Source organism: Pinus tabuliformis, chromosome 2_2 (genome assembly GCF_031772625.1).
Source record: "Pinus tabuliformis cultivar Carrire ecotype Pingquan chromosome 2_2, CPIR1, whole genome shotgun sequence".
NCBI lineage: Eukaryota > Viridiplantae > Streptophyta > Pinopsida > Pinales > Pinaceae > Pinus > Pinus tabuliformis.
In genome coordinates, this window is record NC_142300.1 from 470,885,646 (window position 1) to 470,913,458 (window position 27,813).

The 27,813-nt window shown below is 38.9% G+C and overlaps 1 protein-coding gene across 1 annotated transcript; it reads left to right on the forward strand.

Moving 5' to 3' along the window:
• LOC149193367 (calcium uptake protein, mitochondrial-like) lies at positions 1 to 27,813 on the forward strand. Its single transcript, XM_089407292.1, has 11 exons — positions 1 to 84; positions 179 to 307; positions 9,471 to 9,519; positions 9,618 to 9,659; positions 9,769 to 9,836; positions 10,268 to 10,491; positions 11,249 to 11,332; positions 12,664 to 12,877; positions 26,465 to 26,641; positions 26,770 to 26,889; positions 27,051 to 27,813. The coding sequence occupies exons 1-11, from the start codon at positions 1 to 3 to the stop codon at positions 27,261 to 27,263; spliced, it is 1,404 nt and encodes a 467-aa protein (XP_089263418.1). The 3' UTR covers positions 27,264 to 27,813.

The window sequence follows — 27,813 nt, forward strand, 5'->3', positions numbered from 1 at the left end:
ATGGCACTGAAGAAGGCGTCGAAGCCGGTTTTCCGACTCTTCTCAGCGGAATGCAATGCTCGGCGGACATTCTTTCGGTCGTTGGCGAGTTCAGTGGATCAGGGTTTGCAGAGAGATTGCCTTCACCAATCAGGATCTTCGAAATCTCACTGGGGTTCGAATTCGGGGACTTATATGAGGTGGGCTTCGGCGCTCGTCCTCAGTGCTGGTTTGGGTTTACTGCAATTTCCGGAATTCAAAAGTGATTTTAGTAATTCAAACGAAGATCAACGAACGGAAGGACGCAATAACAGATTTATTCTTCGAGGTAATCTATTTCAATCCCATCCATTTATGTAATTTGATGTTGAAATGCAAATTTCTTGGTTAACAGTTTGCATTTTTCGTTATTTTTGTTTGCAGAAGATTTGCTAAATGAAAACTACACGCTTAACCTTTTAGTTTCTATTAGTGCATATAGGTCAACATAACTGACTACGATATGTTTGAGCTGTGCTACCTTAAACTTGACCAGGAAACCCATTTAGATCCATTTCCTTTACCTGTCTTTGTTCTCACTTCCATTTCTGCCCTCACGCTATAGTACTACAATACTGAAATTTACAATATCTGGAAATACACAGGGAGGGGTTGGGTTTCTTTTCTTCGAAATCCTCCAGCTCTGTTTCGGGTTTTATTCCTGGTTAGTGAAATGTTACTGTTAATCGTCTTAAGCCAATTTTCGCAATAGAATATTGATCCCTTTTCATTTCAACGTACAACAAATTTGTCAATAGGAGTTGCCTTTAAAAGTGTTGCTGTCGGTTCTGTAAAAGAATGCAGGCAAAAATTATAGGAGAACAAGTCAATAAAATATTAATAGCAAGGTAGAAGGTACTTGATTACAAAGCCAAAGTGTACTGCTTTTATAGAGTGCTTGCAGGTGCCGGCATGTTAGCCGATAAAAAGTTATCCCTTGCTTTGCCGCACAGAGCAGTTGTTGTCCACTATCAATGTCACTGAGTAATTGTTACTTTTATTAGACAACGTATCTCATTTGGAGCGTGTTGGACAATGACAGCGCAGAAATTGTCCTGGGCATCCTCTCCTTGGCAGGCTTGTCCATTGATTGATCCGTACTTATTATTGGCTACATGGTTAGATTTGTGGGAAAAACAATGTACATGCAGAGTCTATTATCAGAGTATATTGGGAAAACGTTAAATGTCACACATGATGATCAGGATACTTCGCTGAATGTGACAATACTCTTGAAATTACCAGAGAGAAAATTAAATATACAGAGTGAAACATTAAAATAACCAGCAACATTTCATAAAGCAGAAATACGATGCTTTATCTTGGAAAACCCCAATCTGGGGAAAAACCAACTAATAGAATTCTATTAGTCCCTTGGCCAAAACTCGAGCAAGTTGTTGCTAACTTCCTTGGCCCATTACACTAAAGTATTCAAGCCTTTTAAACTTCTCATTGTTGAAAATAGTACCGATAAAGGGTTCCTTGATTTGTGCCTTAATTCAAGGAGCCAGACCGAGTTTTTCATAAGCATGTTCAAGTTCCCTATAAGTTAGGACAAATTCCTATAATTTAGGATTCGTTCCTAAAAGTTAGGACGAGCTATGAAGCAGTTAACTAATAGACTGAAGTGGAATGCTTAGTTTAGTTTAGTGTCTTCTAGTGCGAGTTAGCTATGGAAGCCAACATGCGTCAGTTCCAAGTCTAAATTTGGGCAGATCGAGTTACAAGAGTCAGTTAGACTCACTTAACTCACTCAATCACGAGTTCGACTTTCAAGAAATAACAACTTGCTAACTTCAGCCATTCGAATTGCCTTTAAAAGGAGGAACAAAGGAACGTATTTGATCATTGTCTTGTGAGCACAAGTTGGTGAGACAAGACAATAAAGCTCACAAGTTTGTGAGAAGGTTGCATAGGTTTATGTGTGGAGCTTGTGAGATAAAGGTGTGCTAAGAGAAGCTTGTGTGCATTATTGGAGAGATGAATTTCCTTGGGAATTGTGCAAGAATTTAGGAGCAGCCTATGTGCAAGGAATTAGGAGGAACTCGAGGAGCAGATCAGGGGTCTTGCAAGGAGTGTTTTAGCTTAGTACAAGCAGAGGGAATCAGATTGTATTTTGTTAATTTTAGGCAACAATGGTATGTTCTATGCTTAAGAGCAATTTTACTTCAATTTCTTTATTAGCCCAATATTAATATCCAGTTTAGCAATCACATCAACATGATAGTAAAATGCATATAGAACATAAACATAAACAGTAGAAGACAAGCCAAGACAAGATGACACAAGATGTGGCACCAGCCAGGGACAAACCCCAATGTGGGGAAACCCTTGATCAATTCTTCTTATAATCTTCAATAGTTCAGCAGAGAGAGATAGTACAATATACAAATTCTGATAATTTATGACCGCAGCAAAAGAGCCCTAACCAGAAAAGTCAACGCTAGTCAACAGGGCAGATTTGACCCTCAAAGATTTGGTCAACTTCAGTCAACTTCGGTCTCCAAACAACAAGAAGATGAAACAACCCTCAAAACAACCGAATTTTGCCTAGACAAAGTCTGGTCAAACAGTCAACTTGCGGTCAGCCCTAACAACAGTCAACAGATTGCCTCGATTTCTGTGCCCAGAGATGTGGCTCGCTAGGACAGAATTCCTCCACCCAAAATTGTAGCAAAACAGGTCAACGCTTGGTCAACGCAGCCCAAAAACAGCCTTTGAAAATTTGGTCAAACCTGGTCAACACTGAAACAGAAAAAGCCCTTCCTTTCCTTCACATGTGTGGAGAGAGATGCTTTCCAAAAATGCGTACCCAATCAGATGAGGAGAGAGAGATGTGTGAAGTGTGAAGTAATTTGATGTCCAAATGAGGATGAGGCATCATGTATTTATAGGCTAACATTGAGGATGATTAGATGTGACTGTTGGGTTTCTGAGCCTACATGAGTTCGTTGGCCGACCTTGACAAGTTGTCCATAATCAAAATAAATTCATAACTTCATTTGTACATGTCAGAATGGGATGATCTTTAGATCAATCCTACACCTCTCAGAGAGAGGAATCCAAGAAAAATATCAACTGTCATAAATAAGATGACCCATGTGGAGTTTGGCCCTAGTTTCCAATTTTAACATATTCTCTACTGAAACAAGAAGTATTTGTAAGAGATCTATTGCTCAAATTTCTTGAATAAAATTCTCAGACAAGCAGAGGGTTTTCCCAGTTGGGTTCCCTAGAAAATTTTGTGCCTTGATTATTGTGATGGTGTGTTTATTTCTGTTCCTATTTCTCAGCAAAATTTAGTAGAGAAATTCTGTGTCTATGAAAATAAAGTAGTTTTCAGATTGTTCATATTAGTAGTTGCAAAATTTTGTGGATTTTCAACATTCATTATATGCAATCCATAAGCACAAAACCGTGGGCAACCAAAAAACCATGTGCCCAAAACCACCATTGTTTAACCGAGCAACTTTGACTCTTTCACCCAGTAAATTTTTAGCTAACAATCTCCCCTTAAAATTTGACTTGGGGTTTTCATTGACCAAATTCGGCCAAATCGGCCAAGTGAACCAACCTGCTCACCTCTAGGCCCGACCCCGTCAAAGTTTATATCTAGGGTATAATTTGGCATGCCTCCTATCACCTAGGTCTAACTCCAGACTTCACCGGTAATTTTGTAAGGGCATGCATGCTTTACTAGGTTTTATAGCAATATGACCATTTACATGTACTAAAAAATTTAACTCTATTATAAAATAATAATATTTTTTTCATTGTTCTATGCCCATCCTCTTGCCTTCTTGCCTTCTCATACCCAATGTTTTCTTCTCCAGATCTAGCTTCCTTGACATTGCTTACTCCATAATCTTACATACCATAACCAATGCCCTAGGCACCAATCCTTAGTGGTTTTGTGGCACAATTCCTTAGTGATTTCATGGCCTTTCTGGTTAGAAATCTTGTGACTCCTTTCAAAACTGATCTGGTGGCTCCCATTCAATAATGATCACATGACACAAACACTGCGATTATGGGGAAACTCTTGCACTTGGATTTGCAGAACTAAAATCCTTGATCTCTCTTGCTCACTAGGCCAGCTAAACCCTTGGCATTAGAGGGTTTCCTTGAAGCTAACACTTGACTTTGATACATCCATTAGATTCAAGTAGCCAAGTCATAAATAAACCTTTGGCTCTAATACCATGTTAAATTTACCAGGGAATTAAATTTACATAGAGAAACATTAAAACAACCAACAACATTTCATAAAATGTTTTATTATGGAAAACCCCAATCTGGGGAAAAACTAACTTAATGGAATTCCATTCGTCCCTTTGCCAAAACCTAGCCAAGCCAACTAAGTAAGCCTTCACCGGTCATCTCCCTGGTCCATTACAATGAAGTATTCAAGCCTTCTAAAGGCTTCATTACATGTAATCCATAGGCAACCAAAACCATGGGCAACCAAAACCATGGGCAACCAAAACCATGTGCCAAAAACCACCACTGTTTAACTACCCAGAATCATCATCATCATCATCGAGGAGCCATCGCTACCACCCGGATCCAAAGACAATGGGCGAGACCAACCTACCCCAAGCGTAGGGATCACACTCTATCCCAAAGTCCTTGGCAGTAGGTGAGATCTCTGATCAACACGAGGATCACACTCTACCCTATTGTTCTCCTGCATGCAAGATACCAGCCTATGCAGAAGACCTTCTGAAGCTGCAAAATCAACATAGACTAGTGTTGAAGGGATGTTTTCAAGAACACACTGATTGACAAGAAATGTTTTCTTGTGGGCCAAGGATGATGTTGATTAAACTATTGTTGTTGATGTTTGTATGCTTTGATTGGTAGGTGCACTATATGGATGTAAAAACAATATACCTGAGATGGGGAGAAATTTGTGGAAAACCTTGGATGGTTTTGTGGTGGAGGAGAAAGAACAATCTGTTTGTCTATTACAGAAGTCCATTTATAGATTGAAAAAGTTGCCCAAAAAATATCTAAGCAATTTGATTTTGTAATGTCAGAGATTGAGTTTCAATATAGTATTGTTAATCCAACATTAACTAGAGAAGAGTTGAACACGTCTTAATGATTGCCTTGTATGTCAACTACTTGTTACTTGCTAGCAAAGATTCTAAGTTGATTGGTAGGTTGTAGCATTATTTGTTGTCTTGGTTTCAGATTAAGAATCTGGGTGAAGCGCATTATTTCTCAGGGGTATATAGGTATGCAAAGAGCGGAAGAACAAGAAAGCATTACTAAATCAAGATAAATGTTTCAGGAATATTGTGGAGGACTGGGATGAAAGATTGTAAGCCTTTTGCTACACCCATCCATGAGGTGTAAATTGTTGAGGGATGTGAAGTGAGATGAATAAGATGAGATTGATTGGATGAGTTGAGGAATTTCATTTCATGATTCAATCGAAACCTTGATATATGTTTTAGCTTGCAGAAGGATAGAAATTGCCTATTCAGTTGGTGTTGTTAGTCAGTTTATGGCTAAATCATGGATTGGGTTGCAGTGAAACAGATCTTCAAGTACTTATAGGTAAAAAGATAATTGAGTCTGTTTATGGTGGCTGGTATTAAGGACAATATGAGAAAATGGCCAGTTAATTAACTTAATTGTTATTGCAGTAGTGCTTAGCTGGGGTGATTATGCCTGGCAGTGAATGATTAGGGACTAGGTGAATTTTGACTTAAGTTCCATTGCACCTTTTCAAATCTGTAAATTCTTTGTATCTTGGTAGACCCCATTGGAGTTAAGCTTTTATTTCTTGTTTAGTTTTTACTCAATTGGAATTGGACTTATCATTTACCTGTAGGTTTCTTAAGGGGTATATCGCCTGAAGTCATTGACTAGCTCTGGTTTGACCTTCACACTTTGGCCCGCGTAAGATAGGCTAATTTTAAAATAGAGATTATCTGCAATTGGCTGTTTAATTTTATCCAAGGCTACCTTCATTGTTTTTCCATGCAAAACTTATTCTTGTGCTCTTTCTAGTCAATCCAATCCAATCTTGTTTAGAGAAACCCATAGATTGTTGTCATCTTTAACTTTTCATGTATTCCTAGGGTGGCACTTCCCTTCATTCCAAGGATGGTGCAGTGTAAAGTGAACCATATAGACTATTGTATGCCAACTTGGTAGGGGCATTGAATGGGGCTCACATATGCTGAGGCAGCCAGTTTGGGGACTTGATTGTGAGACCTCCTGCTTGCTATTCATAGCTCTCAACAACTCAAGCTAGCCTACAGGGTTTGGTGTAAGGATCACTTGTTAAGACACGTTTTTATATTTTTGGAATATTATCATATTTTTCTTTTGTGACCTCTAGCTTAATAACATCATCATCTACAACCTGTACCTTATGAACTATCTTCACTATTTTATTTGGTATGATTTGTTTCACAACTGTGTTTGTAGATGTGTCTTGCTTGTCAGTCCTATCTTGTTTGTAGGCATCGAACAACCATATAGATATCGATTTATATTGTTATATGTTTTTAAACATTTTCATGTATTCTAGTATTTTGAAGGTCAGATGTGGAAACATTGAGGGGACTGTAACTACTTTTTGTCATGAAACAATTTTGTTAGATTGTGTAACTTATTTGATTTGTAGACATGTCCTGCTTGTCAATCCAATCCTGTTTGAAGAAACTATATAGATATTGATTGTTTTTAATGTTTTCATGTATTTTTATTTTCAAGGCAGGCTTGGAAATGTTGTGTGGGCTTTAACTATTTGTTTACGAGAATTAGTTTTGCTAGATGAGGCAAAGATAGCATAGATGGCTAGGCACAAGTCTTGGATTCAAAAAATAATTCTGTCTTTATGGCTTTTAGAATGCTTCCAGGATGCTGGGAATTTTGAGTTGGCAAAACCCCTTCTTATTCTGAATTTAAAACCATAGATGGATTAGCCTTGCAGCTTTTCTCTTGTAATATGGTGTATTTATGTTGCCAGAATTTCTGATTTCTTCTCTCCTGTGTACTTTTCAATAGTGTTTTTTAATCAGAGTTAAGTTTAATGGTAAAATCTTTTTCATCAGTCTTATAATCCTTTAAAAAATTACAGTATGAATGTAAGCTTGGTGCTAAAAAGCATTTATGTGTGACCAGCCTACTAGGAGTACTGGTTGTAGGCTGCATATTCTAGTTGTAAAGAGCCAATGTTGATAGGCTGCTCTCCTAATCTTACTGTTAAATTTGGTCATATTCATTTTCATCCTTATTTCACTGTCATGATTCAATAGGGATCATGTCCTTTTGTGACAAATGACAAGAGCACAACAAGATTTAAGTTAGCCTGATATATTGGACCAACTTGCAGATCTGCTGTTAATGATGTTAAATGATTATTAATAGAGTTTAATAATGTTTTCAATTTCTAGTCAAGATTATTGATAAACATGTAATTTCTCCCTTTTTGATTATGTGAGGAAATTTTCTTGAAAACTGTTCTGTGACAAGGGCACAACAGGAGTTATGTTAGCCTGAAATTTTGGACCAACTTGTAGAGCTGCTCTTAATGATGCCAAATGATCATTAATAGAATTCAACCGTGGTAGGAAGCCTAGCATGCCACTCTCTTCTTCTCTTAACCACAACCGGTCCAATAAAATAATTTCATTGTGATTTTCTTCGAGTGGTAAATCTACATATGTTTCCATTTAATAAATCATGTGATATCAAGTTGTCTAAACTTAGATTTTACCTGTGGATGTGAATGATTGCCTCATCAAGCATATGTTGCCTACCATGTCTTTCAAAGGATGAAAGGTTTTGCATAATTAATTAGATCCTTAGAATCCAGTTGCCGGAAATGGGAAAATTAACAAACTTTTGGAAGGGAGATTTTTTTTTTCTGAAACAAGCATTTGTGTGTGTGTGTGTAACAAGCATCTATATATTTGTGTAACAAGTGTGCGCGTGCACACACACATACACACACACACATATTTCCAAGGATAGGTCAGTTAAGATAGTTATATTAATGTGCAACAAATGACCATATAAGTAGGTCAACGGGACTGCTCAGTGCAATAATATTGATGCAAAGCAGGAGTACAAAAATGTCTCCTATATAAAGAACAAGAGGTCTATCTAAAGTAAAACATGATGTGTATATATTAAAACATGTAAAACCATTGACTCCAAGTGTGAGCGGCTGCAAGGGGGGAGGATATTTACAGAGGGAAAAGATCCAGAAACCAGGTCATGGCTCATAAAACTATCTCTTCTAGCATCTGAGGCTGAATGAAGAAAAAATGAGGAAAATCTTGTGGGATTCCTCCATTTTCTTTGGAATATCTGAATGGAGGGCAGTGCAAGTGCCAGCCACAATTAGTGGTTGGTAAACCCCGAGGGACGTTATTGATTAGATTGGAACTTGTACTGTTGGATCCCCATCAGCAACATGCTTTGGCTGGACACCTCAACTGATTGAGCTGTCCTCTGTGCCCTGCCTCACCTGGCTCCACACACACACAAAAAAAAAAAAAAACACACGATTTCCTAAAGGAAGATCTTGTGGAATCCAACCCCATCTTCCCTAGACTATTTGGACGGAGGGTGTCTTAACCACCAACCACAAAACATTTGGTAACCCCAATGGACTTGATTGGATTTGAACCTGTGGCCTATGTCAGATGGTTCAACTCAGCAAGCTAACCATTGGGACTACATGCACACACTTATGGGATACTTAATTAGAACTGAGTTGCCTGAATGGTGAAATGACGTAAGATTCTGAAACATATGATTGTGTCTGTGTAATAATCTTTAACTTCATCTAGTTGTTGATATGTGATTGCCGATTGTTTTGTAATTTCTGTTATTTTTATATTGCTACCTTGAGGGGTGCCATTACTGGTGGTCTGGGCATTTGAAAATCCCAAATTTTGAATTGATATTTAAGCTTAGTGGTTCAACATGTGGAGTCCAAATGGAGATATAGTTTGGGTGATCATAGCCTTAGTTTATATTTAAATAGACCCAATATTGTTCTAGCTAAAGCTAAAACTTAAACTTGACCTGATATCGTTCTAGCTATGCTTCTGTCTGGCATGTATTCATCTTAAGGAAATAAATATTAAATATATTTTCCAAGATTGTGAACAGTAGGAATAGTCGAATGAAGCTCTTTAAGTGGTGTGTAATTTAAGTTGTTTTGAGAGCATTATGATAGCGGGAATAAACTAGGGAGGTGCCCTTAGTGGGGTTCCAATTTTATTATGAGCATCATTTCTGGATTTGGGATCTCCTTGCATTTTTGTTTTTGTGTTTATGTGCAATCTTTGAAACCAAACATACAGAGAGTAGAGTTCTTTAAGTGCATCCAATTGTTGATTGATTTGTATTTGCTAAGATGAGCTACTTGTTTTCATCTTGATTTGGTTATGCTTTTTCTATGCTTGCTTGATTTTCAGGGATACTTAGGAGATGTTACTGTTATATCTCACAGAAAATGTATCTATGGTAAGCCAACCTTAGGCTAGTGAGGTCCCAGTTCCCCAATATGTTTGGATACAAGACTGTGATTTTATTTCAATTAAATCCTTTTCCTTCTTTTTCAGACACAACAACCAATTCCACAGAGAAAGAATTGAAGCGGGCAGGTGAAACTGTGGGTGGAACTTTGTGATTTGTTTTAACTTTCATGATGAGAAATGTTTTGAAAAGGCATCCATAGTGTTTTGATAGGATTTTCTTTCTTATGTATGGAAGATTCATACAGGAGACGACTATTTTTCAACTACGAGAGGAGAATAAGGATGCGAAGTTCTCCTGAAAAGGTAATTTTCTAACTTTGGCAGTTGAAATATGGTAATACTTGTCAGGAAGACTAGAAGCTAATTTAGTGGAAGGTTATATTCAGGTAGTGCTGATGACGTTTGGAGTTTATGTAGTCTAATTATCAAAGAATTTGAAGTGTTTTATTACTTTATTTTGTGAATATATCCAGTATGTTGTTGTTCTTTTCACCTGCAGTCCAATTAGTTCATAAGAGAAGAAATTTAGGTGGAGAAACATAACATACACCGTGCTTTTTTGTAAGCTGCGCTTCTTGCTAAGTTATACATCTGCCATTGCATGAAACTTTGTGCTGTTACATAAATATTTTTTTTTATAAGTTTCACTCTAAATACTGTCTGATTTGCTGTTGGTCGCTTTCAGATTTCTGGGCACACTAAAACACTATCGTTTATTTTTGCATTTCTTTCAGGTATTTGAATACTTTGCATCATTTAGAACTCCTGATGGAAAGTTATTTATGACTCCTGCTGACCTGGTGCGAGCAGTAGTTCCTGTATTTCCACCACCAGATTCTAATATTGTCAGGGATGGATCTTTGAGAGGGGAACGATCTCCTGGAGAACTTCATTGCCCTCAATCAGAGTTATTCATGCGGTTTGATACTAATGGGGATGGCCTTATCTCCTTTCCAGAGTAAGTCTTTCCAATCTAAAAATATTGCTTAAAGGAAGCTCCTTAAAGATCTCTTTCTGGCTCTAAAGGAAAGCTAATTACCCAGGTAAATACTTTAGAGAAATAAAGCATTGCAAGGGACTTCTTGTAAAGATCTGTCCATATAGACTAGGTGAGAAAACGAATGTGGTATCCCTCATATTATTACAGATGGATCAATCACGGGAACCTTGCTGCCTTCAGTTGGTTGGGCATAAATAAAGAGAGAAATTCACACTGTAGTAGTAATTGTGCATTCTGTCATATAGACTAGGTGAGAAAAAGAATGTGGTATCCCTCACATTATTTCAGATGGATCAATCATGGGAACCTTGCTGCCTTCAGTTGGTTGGGCATAAATAAAGAGAGAAATTCACACTGATGTAGTAGTAATTGTGCATTCTGTCATATGATCTGGCAACCTGCTGTCATTTTTGAGTCAGAATTTTAAGAGTTTTAGGTTACATTTGTCAATTCATAAAGTCAGAATCCTGGAGCAAGCATTTGCAGACAAAAAATATGTCCCAATATCTTATAGGGCTACTAAATCCTTAGTTTCCTGGGATGCTTGACATTTCAAGGTTCAGTTCAAACTTTTGTTGGTACACTTTTATTCATTGAAGAGAGGTTTCATTGTAGTTTCTTTTATATTATTTTCTTGTCTGAGAAATTAAACATTTATAAGCCTCCGTATTCTGTTCTTTAGCATTGGATGCTTACATGTTTTTATGTTAAACAGGTATATTTTTTTCGTAACACTCTTGAGTATTCCTGAATCGGATATTTTAGCTGCGATCAAAATGTTTGATCTGGACCGCAATGGGTATGCCCTCCTCTCTCTCCTTGTAAAGAGAAACAACTGTTTTTTTGCTGACTGTACATGGACATTGAGGTCATAGAGTACAAACAAAAAGTTATTTGCATTGCATAGTAATCCAGTGCTTGCTAATCAGTTCATTGACTGGTAGTCATGCTTGAAAGTAGTTTCAATCCATTGCTGCCATTAATGGGGATTTTATTATCAGAATTGTAGAACTTGTCCCCTGATAAGGCATTTGCCTTAGCAACCTTAGTATTTTAAGGATAGTGCATTAATATAATCTCAGGGTGTTGTTGTAACTTGTGATCAACCATTTAAGCTGTGCTTACCCATGCACTGCTACTCATTCTTTTTAGATCTTATATTTTGCTGCAAGCTGTGCAAACTTTGTGCTTCTTACTGTCTAATTTATTGAAGCAGGTTGACATGAATATTATTGCCTTCGTCCACATTTTGTTTGATTGGAACTAATATTTTAGGTTTGAGATGCAAGTGTTTTTTGATACAAATGCAGAGTAACAAGAAATCCTATTAGATTTAGTCTGGCGCAGAGGGGCTGAGAGTATTATCCATCTTTGATTATTAGTTCAGATAATTTAGAGCTTCTCAAGAGTCTTAAAATATTCTAGACTCTAAAGATTGTATTGAGATTAACAAAGTGATTATCTTCTTTTTACTCAGATAAAAACTCAATCTAAAATTAGAATATTATCTGAGGAATGTTTATTTTGACATCTCTAACTGATCCATACACTATGAAACTTGGGAAGCAGCGAGCTTTATCAAGATTTCGTTTTAACTTTTCAAAATTTTTCTTCCAACTGGCATGCTTTACTAAAGCTGTTTGTATGAGGCACTGCACCATATCTTCAAGTCTGTTCAATGGTCAAATGCGCTGTTTAAATTTTCCGAGCAGCTGTCACTAGCTCTTGTTAAAATTCACTTTTCATGTTTGTTCATTGATTACTCATTTAATTAAGGATTTAAAATGGAGCTGGTTCAATTGTAAAAATGTGCTTATTCTTCACAAATTTCCTTCCAACTGACACATTTAATAAGGCTGGTGCACTTTCCCAATGATTACATCTGGATGATGCACCGGGATGTATCTTCTAGTTATTAAGACTTTTGTAGGATTTCATGTTTACATTGGAGTCTCTTGATGTATTAAAATAGTTCTCTTAGCGGCACTCATATTTTTTTTAATTGCACTTTTCTCCCTCTCAGAGTTTGGAATCTTCATTTTTGAACTCCTGATAAAAGTCAATTTTTGTGTTTGCTTGTTGACTACTCATTAAAAAAAGTTTTAATGTGGAGACTGTTCCATATTTCAGGGAGATAAAGAAAGAAGAATTCAAGAAAGTAATGAAATTTTTGCGAGCTAATAACAGGCAAGGGTCTGCTCAACGTGATGGTCTTCGTATAGGACTTAAAGTCGACAATTCTGTGGATAATGGAGGTCTTGTGGAGTATTTTTTTGGAAAGGACGGGAAGGACCGTCTTCAGCTTATGAACTTTGCACAGTTTGTCAAGGATTTGCACAAGGAAGTATGTGTCTATGCTCAACCATAACACTTAATGTCATGTTCATTACAGTAAATACAAAATTGCTTTGAAAAACTAATCAACTAATAATTACTAAAGTACAAATGTTCTGTTCATGCTTCAGTTTAATATGCTTTTATGAATGTTCCATGGACATGCATGCTGCAGGGTTGGGGGTGAAGTGACTCTTGTGCTTCCCATGCCCTCAGGATGTGAGACACCTGGTGAAACATTTTGACATGCCTTCCGTTTTGTGAAACTTTCAAAACACAAGGGAAATATTTCTCCGATGTGGGTCAATATTTAGCAAAATGTAGGGCTTTTTAGGTGCTGACACCTCCCCCTGGAAAAGTGGGATTTCTGGGCACCTCTTCCTGAAAAGCTGGATGTTTTGGTGCCACCCCACAGTTTTGATACAGAAAACCTCGGAATAAAAAAAAAATGAAAAAGGGAAAAAGACTATGCAAGGAAAGAATCCATTGCATAATGATGAATTTACATGGGAGAATTGTCATGTTGGGAATTTTTTTTGTTTAATTTTTATAAAACCTTCTTTGGTGCCTTTCTTGAAGAGTTGTTATGATCTATGTGGATATGTTATGATCTATGTCACCTGACACGGGGACACAGGACATGCAGGGCATGAAGATTTGAGTGTCTGACACGGGCCTGTTGACCCCCCTAAATAGGACACATATATATATATATATATATATATATTAATATTAAAATTAGATGTTTCTTACACAAATTCTCATTCATGATACAAATTCAGACATAGATCTAGATTCTACATTGTAAATTTAAAATTTGTAAGTTTTACAAAGTAACATTATGCATACAAATACAATTGTGATAGATTTATCAATGATCCAACAGGAGAAAGACAAGAAACATCAAACCGTAATTTTCTCATTAAGTCATCAAAATAAAAATGTGTTACATAGGTAGTGGCAATGCCAATGGAAAATATAAATAGCAAATACAAAACAACTACAAGCCTCATGGTAGTAGTAGGTAGCTTATGGGCCATCAATCATCATCATCAAAGTCAACATCACTGTCATCATCATGGTCACCACTACTCTTCTCTGTTGCATCCTCCTCCTCTATATCCAATGTCATCTCTGCATTTGCTGGTGTGGAGGATGACCCCTCAACAGTGTCACCATCATCAAAAGTGACATGTTTTAGCATTGGCTCATTAAGATCCAAGTTGGCGAATGCCAATTTAACACTGCTGTCCAAACCCATATCGTCAGGAAAGACATCCCACATCTTTATCTTTCCCTTCAACCACCCAACCCTCTGCCTGTAAATAAGATGAAGGTTGGTGTGCACATACACCATTGTCTCTACCTTGGACTGCTCGAGCCTGCTCTTCTTGACACTATACAAATTCCCATACGTGCTCCAATTCCTCTCGCAATAAGAGGATGAAGTCACCTGAGAGAGGAGCTTCATGGATAACTACTGTAGAGGAGGGCTTGTTGCCCCATGAGTTGCCCAACAAGAATAGGGCTTCTTAGCTCCCTTGTCTCTACTCATCATATCCTGCAAATCGACCAGTGCTAGTGGAAAACTCTGCAAAGGCATTCTCCACCTCATCAAGGGATGCTCTATCGTGAAAAATCCGCCTCAATGCATCTTTCCTCCCCTATGAAATTTCACCATCCATGTGAGGGGGGAAATCTGATGGAAGGTCCACCATTCAACCACTCATGGCTGTAGTATTTTGGGTTCAATGAGTGAGCCAAACAAAACAAAGGTGTGCAATTCTTGTCCCATATTCTGACAAGGATATCTTGCATGGTGGTGAAGAAGGCCTCTGATGATGTCTCATACTCGGGGCACTCACTTTTTAAAATAATGGTCCTCACAGACTCAATCATAGAATCCTATCCCTCATAAACCTTTCCTAAGATGAGTTGGTCTGTATCTGCAAATCATAGCAAAACAATGATAGTGTCTGTGATCTTAATAAGTAAATCTACCCTCTCCTACCAACCATCATCTAAAATTGTGTCATTCACTCTTTTTGAGGCCTCTTGATCTATCTTTCTCCAAAACGACCAAAACTCTGAAATAACCATGGCCCAAGAGTGGTCTTTACCTCCCTCAACCTCTTCAGCATGATGAATGAAGAGGCAAACCGTGTATCTGCAATCTTCAACAATGATAGATTGGTGTACTCCTTATAGATTGTGAGGGAGTTTGTATGATTTTGTACAAAGTTGCGCATATGTCATGCATCCTCAATAATACTTCCAATCCAAAGCACATCAAAAGCAATAGATTAAAGTGCTAAATTCAAGGAATGGACAATGCAAAGTGTCCAAAATACTTGTGGATATTTGTTAATTTTAGGCAATAAAGGTATGTTCTATGCTTTAGAGCAATTTTACTTCAATTTCTTTCTTAGCCTACTATCAATATTCAGATTAGCAATCACATCAACATGATAGTAAAATGCAGATAGAACATAAACATAAACAGTAGAAGACAAACCAAGACAACATGACACAAGATGTGGCACCAACCAAGGACAAACCCTAATGTGGGGAAACCCTTGATCAAATCTTCTTTGAGTCTTCACTAGTTCAATAGAGTGACATAATACAATTTACAAATTTGATAATTTATAACAACAACAAAAGAGCCCTAACCAGAAAAGTCAATGTTGGTCAACAAGGCAGATTTGACCCTCAGCAAATTGGGTAACTTTAGCCTCCAAACAACAAGATAAAACAACCCTCAAAACAGTGAAATTCAGCTCAGACAAAGTCTGGTCAAATAGCCCACCTGCGGTCAGCCCTAGTTGTAGTCAATGCTAGTCAACAATCAACGTTTAGCCTTGATTTTTGTGCCCATAAATTCGGCTTGCCCAAATAAAGACAGCGCTCACAAAAATGCAATCAAAGAAGGTCAACGCATGTTGGTCAACACTTCGTCAAACTGTCTTGAAATTTCATTCCTGAGATTTCAGCCTCTTGAAATTTTGCTCTCTTGAGATTTTGGCCTCTTGAAATTTCCGTCTTTTGAAATTTTGGACGTGTGGAGAGAGAGGCCCAGAAATCTGTACCCAATCAATGAGGAGAAAGAGAGAAGTGTGAAGATGAGTGTGTCTAGATGAGGATGAGGCATCATGTATTTATAGCAAACGTTGAGGATGAATAGGTGTGAGTGTTGGGCTTCTTAGCCTACATAAGTTCGCTGGCTGACCTTGACAATTTTTCCATAACATAAATAAATCCATATCTTCATTTGTACATGTCAGAATGGGATGATCTTTAGATCAATCCTACACCTCTCGGAAAGAGGAATCCAAGAAAAATATCAACTGTCATAAATAAGGTGACCCATGTCGAGTTTGGCCCTAGTTGCCAAATATAACACTCCCTCTCAACTGGGGAGAACTCCGCCTGCTAATCCATTGGCCAATCTGTACTATCTCTGCCATCCATGCACTGCTTTGTTTTGCTTTGCTGAAATATGAAGAAGTGATTGAGAATGTATGATACCATTCTCTACTAACTCGAAGTCAGTGCCAATCAAAAGAGAGTGTCTCATACTACTCTTATTGACCCGAAGTCAGTTCCAATCAAAAGAGAGTGTCTCATACCACTCTTACTGACCCGAAGTCATTTCTCATTGATCCCAGATCAATATCGGTCATCCTAGAATAGAGAGTACAGTAGTACACGATGCATCCATCAGTAGTACTATGGTCCCTATCCTCATTTCTCTACTCATTGGCAAGACGAGAAGTACTTCCCATGAGTCCCAGACTGCATGGGTAGGATGTCTCAGCAAAAGAAGGATGAACCACTCATCCTGCCTACATGTTGCCAAGGGGTATCGCAGGGGAAGGCTGAACCACTCACCCTGTAGAAAACAAACCACTAGCGTAAGGTTGAATCACTCACCTTCACCGCTCCAAGAAGTACCCCAAGCCCCTCATAGCTCCCAGAGCTCAATGTCCATTTCATACAAGACTCTCATAAGAGGGTCTCTCCACGACTCCAAATCGTTCTCTGAAGGCCAAGACCTTGACCTTCCCCAAGGGCTTTGTCATAATATCGACAACCTGCTCATCAGTCCCAATGTGATGGAGAGCCTTATTGCTCCTCGTTGTACCATATCCTGGATAAAGTGGTACTTGATATCTATATGCTTGGAGTGATCATAAAACATGGATACACTGATAATTAGATCCCACTCTGGTTGTTGCAGAGGATCACGGTGGTATCTAACACATGTCCAAATAGCTCACTGAAGAGCTTCCTCAACCAGACAGCTTCACAGGAGGCCATACTAGCAGCGATGTATTCAGCCTCGACGGTGCTTAAGGCAACCGATTTTTGCTTCTTTCTCATCCAAGATATCGAAGCAAAATCCAAAGAAATACAACATCCAGAAGTGCTCTTGCAATCCAACACATTGCCAGCCCAATCAACATCAGAATAACCATGCAACCTTCCATCCCCGACAGTGTATCTTAGTCCATGAGTGATTGTGCCTCGAAGATATCTCAGAAGATTCTTGGCACCAATCCAATGTATATGATGAAGCTCAACCATATATTGGCTCAATGTGTTAACTGCAAAACATATGCCCGAACGAGAGTTCACTAAGAACATCAATGCTCCTATGAGTTGACGATACTCATAAGCATTTTCCAATTCAGGTCCAGCAGCCCTACCACATAATTTCTTTTCAGGTCCAGCAGCCCTACCACATAACTTCTTAAAGTTAAGTTCCATCGAAGTAGTCACAGGCTTGCAGTCCACCATCCTAAATCTTTCCAATATCTTCACAACATATTTTCCTTGAGAGAGGAAAAATTTCACTGGGCTTTTGCCAAAACTCCAACCTTAGGAAATATTGCATCGGTCCTAGTGCCTTCATCTCAAATTTAGGAGCCAACTCCCACTTAGATTTGTGAATGAAAGGGTCTGCACTTCCATCAGTTCCATGCTTGATTTTGTAGAGCCACTTAGAGGTGATAATCGATTTGTCATGGGGTCTAGGGACCACATCCTAGACATCATTCTTCATAATTGACTTGTATTCTTCATTCATAGCATCCTTCCATACTTGATGCTTCACGGCTTCTTCGAATGATGAAGGCTCATTTTGAATGATAGTGCTCATGGCGGTCAAATATCCTTGATACCTGTTCAGCTTCTTGCTTTCATAGAAAGTCCCCCTTGGTGCAATGTGTCTCTCGACATCTTCAAGGGTCTTCCTAAGCCATGAGGGTCTCGTTTTGGAGGAGGATCAATAGGATCCATAGGTTCATCAACATTAGGCATTGTTTCGTTTTCTTTTTCACCCTGATTTCCTGTGTCAGATTCGTTGTCATTCCTTAGGATAGGAAGGTTGTTGATCTTCCTGAGGGCCATATCTTCGTCGAAGGTGACATCATGACTTATCTCAACTTCCTTTTGACCAGCCACATAAATTCTATATCCCTTAGAATTTTCACTATAACCCACAAAGATTCTTTTCTTCCCAGATGCACCCAATTTGCTTATTTTCTCTTTTGGCACATGAAAATATACGGGACTACCAAAAATTCTAAAATGAGAGACATCAGGTTTCTTACTAGTGAACATTTCTTCAGGAGTCTTGGAGTCCAATGCTTGATGAGGGCATCAATTTTGAACATACACGATAGTGTTTGCAGCTTCAACCCATAGGAATTTCGGAAGGCCTTGATCATGAAGCATGGCACGAATTGCTTCTACAATAGAGCGATTCTTCTTTTCAGCCACACCATTTTGCTCAGGAGTGTATGGCGTTGTAGTCTCCCTCTGAATGCCAGCTTCTCTGCAATAGTCTTGGAATTCATTAGATTCATCCTCGGTCCCATTATTAGTCCTCAATATCTTGATTTTCTTCTTGGATTGGTTTTCGATTAAGGCTTTGAAGTGTCAGAACTAGGTGAACACTTCATCCTTCTTCAAGAAGTAGATCTAGGTCTTGCGAGAATAATCATCCGTAAAGGTGAGATAATATAAGTATCCTCCCAAAGAGTTTACAGGCATCATACCAGATATGTCGGAGTGGATCAATCGCAATATATTTGTGGTCTTGCTATTACTTGAGGGGAATGGTCCCCTTGTAAGTTTTCCTTTGGCACATCCTAGACATACACCTTCATGCTCTACTTTGAACTTGGGCATACCTGTCACCATTTGTCTCACATCGGGTTGGGCCTTATAATGAAGATGGACAAAACCTCTGGTGCCATAGTTCAGATTGTAGAGATGTGTCGCAAGACATGGCTCCCAATGGACTTCCTCCAACTTGATACAAAGTGTCAACCCTGAACCCAAGAATAAAAACGTCTTACCTTTCCATCGATGAATGCCACCTTGAATCCTTTGTCCTTAATGGCTAAAATGGACACCTTCTGAGATCAAGTGAACACTTCATCCTTCTTCAAGAAGTAGATCTAGGTCTTGCGAGAATAATCATCCGTAAAGGTGAGATAATATAAGTATCCTCCCAAAGAGTTTACAGGCATCATACCAGATATGTCGGAGTGGACCAATCGCAATATATTTGTGGTCTTGCTATTACTTGAGGGGAATGGTCCCCTTGTAAGTTTTCCTTTGGCACATCCTAGACATACACCTTCATGCTCTACTTTGAACTTGGGCATACCTGTCACCATTTGTCTCACATCGGGTTGGGCCTTATAATGAAGATGGACAAAACCTCTGGTGCCATAGTTCAGATTGTAGAGATGTGTCGCAAGACATGGCTCCCAATGGACTTCCTCCAACTTGATACAAAGTGTCAACCCTGAACCCAAGAATAAAAACGTCTTTAAAGTTTATTTTCCAAACACGTACCTTTCCATCGATGAATGCCACCTTGAATCCTTTGTCCTTCATGGCTAAAATGGACACTAGGTTCTTCTTGAGATCAAGTACATATAGTAATTCTTGCAAATGAACAATGCTACTGTAAAAATTTCTCATTTCCCACCCCGGTTTTAAGTTTCACCTTATTTCTCCCATATAGTTAAATGCCTTTCCCATATCCATACATTCAACAATTGAAAAAATAATTTTTTGCTGAAAACACAAACTCTGGAAATTTTACAGAACGCTGGAAAATGCAGAAATAAAAAATCAGCAGGTACAAACAACCATTTAACACATTTAAATTCAGTGATTTTTGGTCAAGATGACTCTGGAAAAACCCCTTACAACTCTTGGGGAAAACCAGTTCGAGAGCTCTTTTTTATTTCTGAAAATGCTTTTACAGTGAGAAAAATATTTAGTAAAATTCAGCAAGCAAACTTTTACAACTTATCTCGTTTTCCGTGCCTCACAACGAACTGGAAAACTACTGTAATACTGCTATACGGACCTCAATTTATGTGCAGAAAATTAGCTGTACGACCCTCGATTTCTGTGCAGAAAATCAGCTGTACGACCCTCGATTTTCGTGAAGAAAATCTGCTGTACGGCCCTCGATTTCTGTGCCCAACTGTTGTACGGTTTTCCTAGAAAATCGTGCCCAACTGCTGTACGGCCTCCACAAATAAATTGTTGTACGGATTTGCTAAATTGCTGCCTTGGAATGTGTGCCAAGCTGCTGCCTCCTTCTCCTCCCTGTCCAGAAATCTCCCTTGCTCTCTTGCTCTCTTGCTCTCTCTCTCTCAATCTGCTCATGAAAGAATGAGTGACCTTTTCCTCTTTTCCTCTTTTAATCTAACTCTAAGTGACTTTTGAGTGATCCCTAAATCCAATGGCTGAAATAGATTGAGATCTAAGGCTGAGATTAAATGCTCATTTAAATCTCACTTTCTATTTTTTAATTCACCCCCACTTTAATAAAGACCCACTTAGTCATTTATTTCCAAAGTCACTTTTCCTTTCTAATTTTTCATTAACTTTAATAAAGTCACTTTAAAGTTAGACTTTAGTAACTTAATCACTTAAAGTCACTTTTAAATTAGATTTGACTTTATAAAAATTATAAAGTCACTTTAGGAGAAAAAATTAAATTCTTTTGGACACTTTTCCCTAGGCCAAAGATCAAAGTCTTAGGGAACCAACTGTCCTCCGGTACCAAATTTCAACAGCTACCTTAATTCAATTGAAGGGTAACATTCCCTACACCCTTCATGGGATAGATGACATCGTCTCCAAGGATTATCTCCAAGTTTGTCTCCTTTTCTATCAGATTAGAGAGGGTTTCCTTGTATCCGGTGAAGTGCCTCGAGGCATCACTATCAATCAACCGATTTCCCAAAGCGTCTGGAGGACCTTTCAGCCACACCATTCTACTCAGGAGTGTATGGCGTTGTAGTCTCCCTCTTAATGTCAACTTCTTTGCAATAGTCTTGGAATTCATTGGATTCATACTCGGTCCCATTATTAGTCCTCAGTATCTTGATTTTCTTCTTGGATTGATTTTCAATTAAGGCATTGAAGTGTCGGAACCAGGTGAACACTTCATCCTTCTTCTTTAAGAAGTAGATCAGGTCCTGCGAGAATAATCATCCGTACAGGTGAGATAATACAAATATCCTCCCAAAGAGTTTACGGGCATCATACTAGATATGTCGGAGTGAATCAATTGCAATATATCTGTGGTCTTGCTATTACTTGAGGGGAATGGTCCCCTTGTAAGTTTTCCTTTGGCACATCCCAAACATACACCTTCATGCTGTACTTTGAACTTGGGCATACCTGTCACCATTTGTCTCACATCGGGTTGGGCTTTATAATGAAGAAGGACAAACCTCTGGTGCCATAGTTCAGATTGTAGATATGTGTCGCAAGACATGGCTCCCAATGGACTTCCTCTAACTTGATATAAAGTGTCAACCTTGAACCCAAGAATAAAAACATCTTTAAAATTTCTTTTCCAAACACGTACCTTTCCATTGATGAATGCCACCTTGAATCCTTTGTCCTCCATGGCTGAAATGGACACCAGGTTCTTCTTGAGATCAAGTACATATAGTACTTCTTGCAAATGAACAGTGTTACCTTGATTCAATTGAAGGGTAACATTCCCTACTCCCTTCATGGGATAGATGGCATCGTCTCCAAGGATTATCTCCAAGTTTGTCTCCTTTTCTATCAGATTCGAGAGGGCTTCTTTGTATTCGGTGAAGTGCCTTGAGGCACCATTATCAATCAACCAATTTCCCAAAGTGTCTGGAGGAGAGGCAATGGAGAGGGCCGATATAAGATAATACTATTTTTTCTTATTGTTAACAACATCTGATTCTTTATGCCCGGAGTTCCTTGATTTCTTGGAGGGTCGACCATTTCCTTAATGTCCTGCATTCCTTTTTCCTTTGCCATTGGACCTGCCATTCCTTTGATCATTGTTGTTGAAGTTGCCCTTGGAATGATTGTGATCATCATGCGATGTGTCCCTTCTATTTGGACACTCGCTTGCATAGTGGCCAAACTTATTGCAAACAAAGCACCTACCTTTTTTTCCTCCCTTAGATCCAAGCTTTCCATGGAAATGATCTTTAGACCCTGCATTATTTCTCCTTTTGGCAAGAGCGGAGAATGCAGTGGGGTTGCTTTTATTAGAAGACATTTCTTGCTCCATTCTTGTTTCTTCTTCAATGCATCTCGACATCAATTCTTCAAACTTCAAAATTTGATCATTGTTGAGGACGGTGGTTCTAAATACATACCACTCAGGTGGGAGTCCTCTAAGGGTGGTGAGAGTAAGTTCGTTGTCAGGAATGACTTCTCCAATCGGGAGTAGATCATTCTTGATCTCAGTAATCCTCAAGAAATAGGATTGAATATCCTCGTCCTTGCCCTCTTAATATCTTTCAACTTATTCTTGAGAAATAGAATTTGTTTAGCATTACTAACTTTGAACATGCCGACCAAACTGTCGTAGATTTCCTTGGAGGTCTTCAATTTGGAGATGTAGGCCACCAGATGCTTGTCAATGGAATCCCTAATAATCTTCTTTGTTTTGACTTCAGCCCTATTGTACTTGGTCTTCGCAGCAGCCAATGCATTTGAAGGAGGTTCAAAGATTTTACCCTGCACATAGTCCATCACTTCTTTTTCTTCCAAGGTCAAACCAAGAGACATCTTCTATCCATGATAGTTCGATTTATCATGGAGCTTGTCTTTAGTGGGGAAGTGGGATGAGGAACCCATTGAATCTTTTGTCATTGTCCCACTGTCTTTGGTTATTACTCTTTCACTCTTGCTTGGGCTTTGCCTTCACCTCAGTTCCGATTCCATGTTGATTTTAGGCAACAATGGTATGTTCTATGCTTTAGAGCAATTTTACTTCAATTTCTTTATTAGCCCTGTATCAATATTCAGATTAACAATCATATCAACATGATAGTAAAATGCAGATAGAACATAAACATAAACAATAGAAGACAAGCCAAGACAAGAGGGCACAAGATGTGACACCAGCGAGAGACAAACCCCAATGTGGGGAAACCCTTGATCAAATCTTCTTTTAGTTTTCAATAGTTCTGCAGAGAGAGACAATACAATTTACAAATTTGATAATTTATAACAGCGACAAAAGAGCCCTAACCAAAAAAATCAATGTTGGTAACATGGCAAATTTGACCCTCAACAAATCGGTCAACTTCAACCTCCAAACAGTGAGATAAAACAACCCTCAAAACAATCAAATTTAGCCTAGTCAAAGTTTAGTCAAACAACCCACTTGCAGTCAGCGCTAGTTGTAGTTAATGATGGTCAATAGTCAATGTTTAACCTTGATTTTTGTGCCCAAAAATGCGGCTTGCCCAAACAGAGATAACCCTCACAAAAATGCAGTCAAAGGAGGTCAACGCATGGTCAAACTGTTCTAAAATTCAATCTCTTGAAATTTTGCTCTCTTGAAATTTTGGATGTGTGGAGTGAGAGAGATGCCTAGAAATCCGTACCAAATCAATGAGGAGAGAGAGAAGTGTGAAGATAAGTGTGTCCAAATGAGGATGAGGCATCATGTATTTATAGCAAATGTTGAGGATGGATAGACGTGACTGTTGGGCTTCTGAGTCTACATAAGTTTGCTGGCCGACTTTGACAATTTGTCCATAACATAAATAAATTCATATCTTTATTTGTACATGTCAGAATCAGATGATCTTTAGATCAATCCTACACCTCTCGGAGAGAGGAATCCAAGAAAAATATCAACTGTCATAAATAAGATGACCCATGTGGAGTTTGGCCCTGGTTGTCAATTTTAACAATATTTAGCTTCCACAATCATGACAACAACCTTGCAAATAGGTGCATTCTCTGTAATGATTTGCACACAATAAACAACACCCACATCTTCAATAACTTTAATGACCAACTCACCCATATATTGTGCATCATTGTATGGTTCAAGTGCATCTATTGATTTCAAGAAAACTGGTCCATTCAAAGAAGACACCATGGAGTTGATGAGTGGGTGGCATGCTAGATCTATCCATCCATCAGAAACAATACTAACCCCAAATGTTAGCCATGCTAATTTAATAGGCTCAGGCATTTGGTCCACCTCTTTCTTTGCCTTAGTCGACAATGTGGTTCTAAGCTTCTTTGACCCAGGAGGCACATACCCTGATGGAGCCCCTTGACTTAGAGCTCGAAACATCTTAATAAAGGATATAAAGTTTTGATAAAAAAAGAAAGCAATGGTGAGATCAAGCTCTTCCATTGGACCAAGTGCCACTGCCTTTCTTTTTGCTGCTTGAACCACACCCCCCTCCTCAAAACTCTCAAATTGAAATTTGTTGTTGCTTTTTCTCAAGAATGGAAGGGGATCATCATTCCTTTTTTTTTAGACGATGCAACCACCCTTGCCACACCAACATTGGACTCTTTTTCCATTTCTTTCCTCTTAGCTAAAGACACCTGTGTACAAGCTGCAATTCCACAACTTGGTAAGGCCAACAAATGAGCTTTCCCATGGTAATAAGTGCTCATGAAATTATTGTTGCAATAGTTGCATTCCAAGAAATATTGCCGCCTCCCTTCAACGTGTTGCTTGACCCTTGCTCTCTTGTGACATACTTCCACAAAGGATATTTGTTTTCTTGAGCCTGCGGTCTTTCTAAATTAATTTTTCCCCATCATTTGAAGCCGCTGATGCAGCCCCACTTCCAATAGAGGGAACACTTATAGAGCCTAATGAAATTGGAATAGGAGGGGCATCACCAATAGAGACATTCTTCCCCTTCCTTTGCCCCTTCCTTGCGGCCCTTGATTGAGCCATGAATGCCGTAGAAAAATAAAGAAAAAAAGCACGAACTTGTAAAAAAATGCACATGCAAATTGTTATAATAAAAATGCAAAAAAATAGAAGCAAAATGCACTTACATGTTGCTTGAATCACCTCCAAAATGCTCCCAAATGCTTTGCTAGTTGCTCCCACACACCCACAGCAAGAGAGACACAAAACAATGAGGGACAAATGAGCCAAAAGGGGGCTTTATGGGCCATGCGACACACTTTTCCAAGGGATCCGTGTCCCAAAATCCGGATCTGTGTCTTGAAATTGAGTCACGACCGAGGGATACGTGTTCCATCGAATTCCACAAGTTGGACCCACAGGGACATGATCAGAGGACACGTGTCCCATCGAATCCCACAAATTGGACACACAGGGACATGATCGGAGGTTACATGTCCCATCGAATCCCACAAGTCGGACACAGAGACATGATCGGAGGACACCTATCCCATTGAATCCCACAAGTCAAGCTCACAGGGACATGATCAGAGGATGTGTCCCATCGAATTGTGTCTGATTCGTGGGATTCAAGACACGACTGGGGTTTTTAGCGAATCCAGTTTCTTAGGCGAAGGCCCTTCTCCTACAACTGCATCACAAGTCAAATTAGGGTTTTTGTCGTTGAAGAAAATACCCTCAACCTAAAGAACGGCCAAGACCCAAGTTATCCTCAGAATCTGGGGAAAATGTAACTCCTCCATTTGTACCAATCGTATGCTGCCCCCCTGAGAAAGCAATCCGTAGTCCCTCATAAGTCCCTTCACTGGGGAGTAAACCACCAGTGTAAAACCTTGTAGAGTGTTCCATTAGAGATCCTCGCTCTGTGATAATCCTAGGTGTAGGGAACTGGGTACTAAAAGACCTTGTTCATTGAAAGACCTTGAAGAACCAAAGACTGGAAGAGACATTTGAACTGTCACCAAATCACTGGAACTAACATGAAAAGGAATGGATGAAGCATATTGCATACCCGGTTCCTAGGAATGGGATAGAGCATTGTCTCCCATGACTGACCCTCCAGATGTCCTTTCCTTCGCTCCTGCATGAATCCTAGGTGGCACGAAAACCCAGATAGAGAGTGCTTGAGAAACTTTATTGAATGTTTCAACGCGATTGGTTTGTGTGATGGATTGCCTTTTTTCTAGTTCTATGGTTCATTGGGACATTCTGATGATGATATGCTGCTTTGTCAGCTATGCTTTCTTAGATTCCGGCTCTCTTTGACGAGGGTTTCTTTGATCAACTGGGCATGATATTGATGAATAAAATTTAGCTTATTTTCTTGTGCCGTTCTAACAATCCTGTACTGTTATGTTCTGGCAGATTACACGTCTGGAGTTTTTGCACTATGATCATCAGGGATGTGGCAGCATATCAGCCAGAGATTTTGCGTTGTCCATGGTTGCTGCAGCAGATGTGATATGTGTAAATCGGTACTTGGATCGGGTAGATGATCTCAGCAAGGACCCCAGTCTGAGTAATATACACATTACACGTGAGGTATGACCTCTTCTTGGTAAAAGGACTTCTTTGATCTGATTTTGGTTCTTCAGCATAAAGTGGGATATATGTGAAATAGTTCTCTATTATGATACCTATGTACATGTTTCATGCATTACTATATGCAGGAATTTGAGAATTTTGCTGAGTTGCGCAAGAAACTGCAGCCTCTATCATTGGCCATATGCAGTTATGGAGAAGTTTATGGAATCTTGACCAAGTCTGATTTTCGACGAGCAGCATCTCATGTAGTAAACCAATTCTCTTAAGCTTTGCTTGTTTTTTCTCAAGCAATTGTGCTAAATATGGGCAAGCATTTAGATGGTTTTGTTTTGAAGAAAATGAAGTTCTGTGGCTTCAGGATTTTAAATGGCGAATAAACTAAGTGAGGATATTTTGTATTGTGCAGGTTTGTGACGTTGACGTCACAGACAACATGGTTGATATCATATTTTATATTTTTGACAAAAATAACGATGGCAACCTTAGCAAGGAAGAATTTTTGGCAGTATTAGAGCGGCGTGAAAAAGATATTGCATACCCTATAGAGTCTGGGATTATTCACTCGCTGACTTCTTGGTGGAAATGTGCGAAAGATTGTCGTTCGGCATGGAATTATTAGTGATTTGAAGAACCATTCATTATTATCCCGTGCAAATCAAGGAATTTTACAATGAGGTTTAATGAGACTCCACAATCGCAGCAGGTGCAGGACTTGTGACAGCTACTTGTGTACATTGGAAGGATCAAGCAAATCCTGGAGGCTTAGAGCTTCCATTGCTGCTGATATATATTCAAATCATATTATCATTGGAAAATCCAGTCACGGTGTCTGGCAATCCGAGAAATTGCCTTCAGGCTCTAGTGTCTTTGGCTGGAGGCAGAAAGACCAGCAATGGCTCTTTTCAAATGGTCTTTCGGGAAGTCTTCATTATGGCATCTAACAATTCACTTGCTTTCACATGGCCAATTATTTAGAATGCGTAGTGGGTTTAATTGGGTCTTGGTGATGGCTTGTCGACTACGGGAAACCGTCTCATGTAAAATATCAATTTTTTGACGTTTAAAACTAATCTAACTAATCTGTGCTTGCGAGTTAAGAGTGTAACTTAATATCACACTACTATTTTGACATTGAAGCTTAAATTATATAAAACATAAGGTTTCACTAA

What these genes read in the sequence shown, in the direction of transcription:
- LOC149193367 (XM_089407292.1), top strand. Translation starts at nt 1, where the DNA reads ATGGCACTGAAGAAGGCGTCGAAGCCGGTTTTCCGACTCTTCTCAGCG. An exon ending in GAAAGAATTGAAGCGGGCAG is followed by an intron (nt 9,660 to 9,768) that starts GTGAAACTGTGG and finishes TATGTATGGAAG; the next exon opens with ATTCATACAGGAGACGACTA. An exon ending in ATATACACATTACACGTGAG is followed by an intron (nt 26,642 to 26,769) that starts GTATGACCTCTT and finishes TACTATATGCAG; the next exon opens with GAATTTGAGAATTTTGCTGA.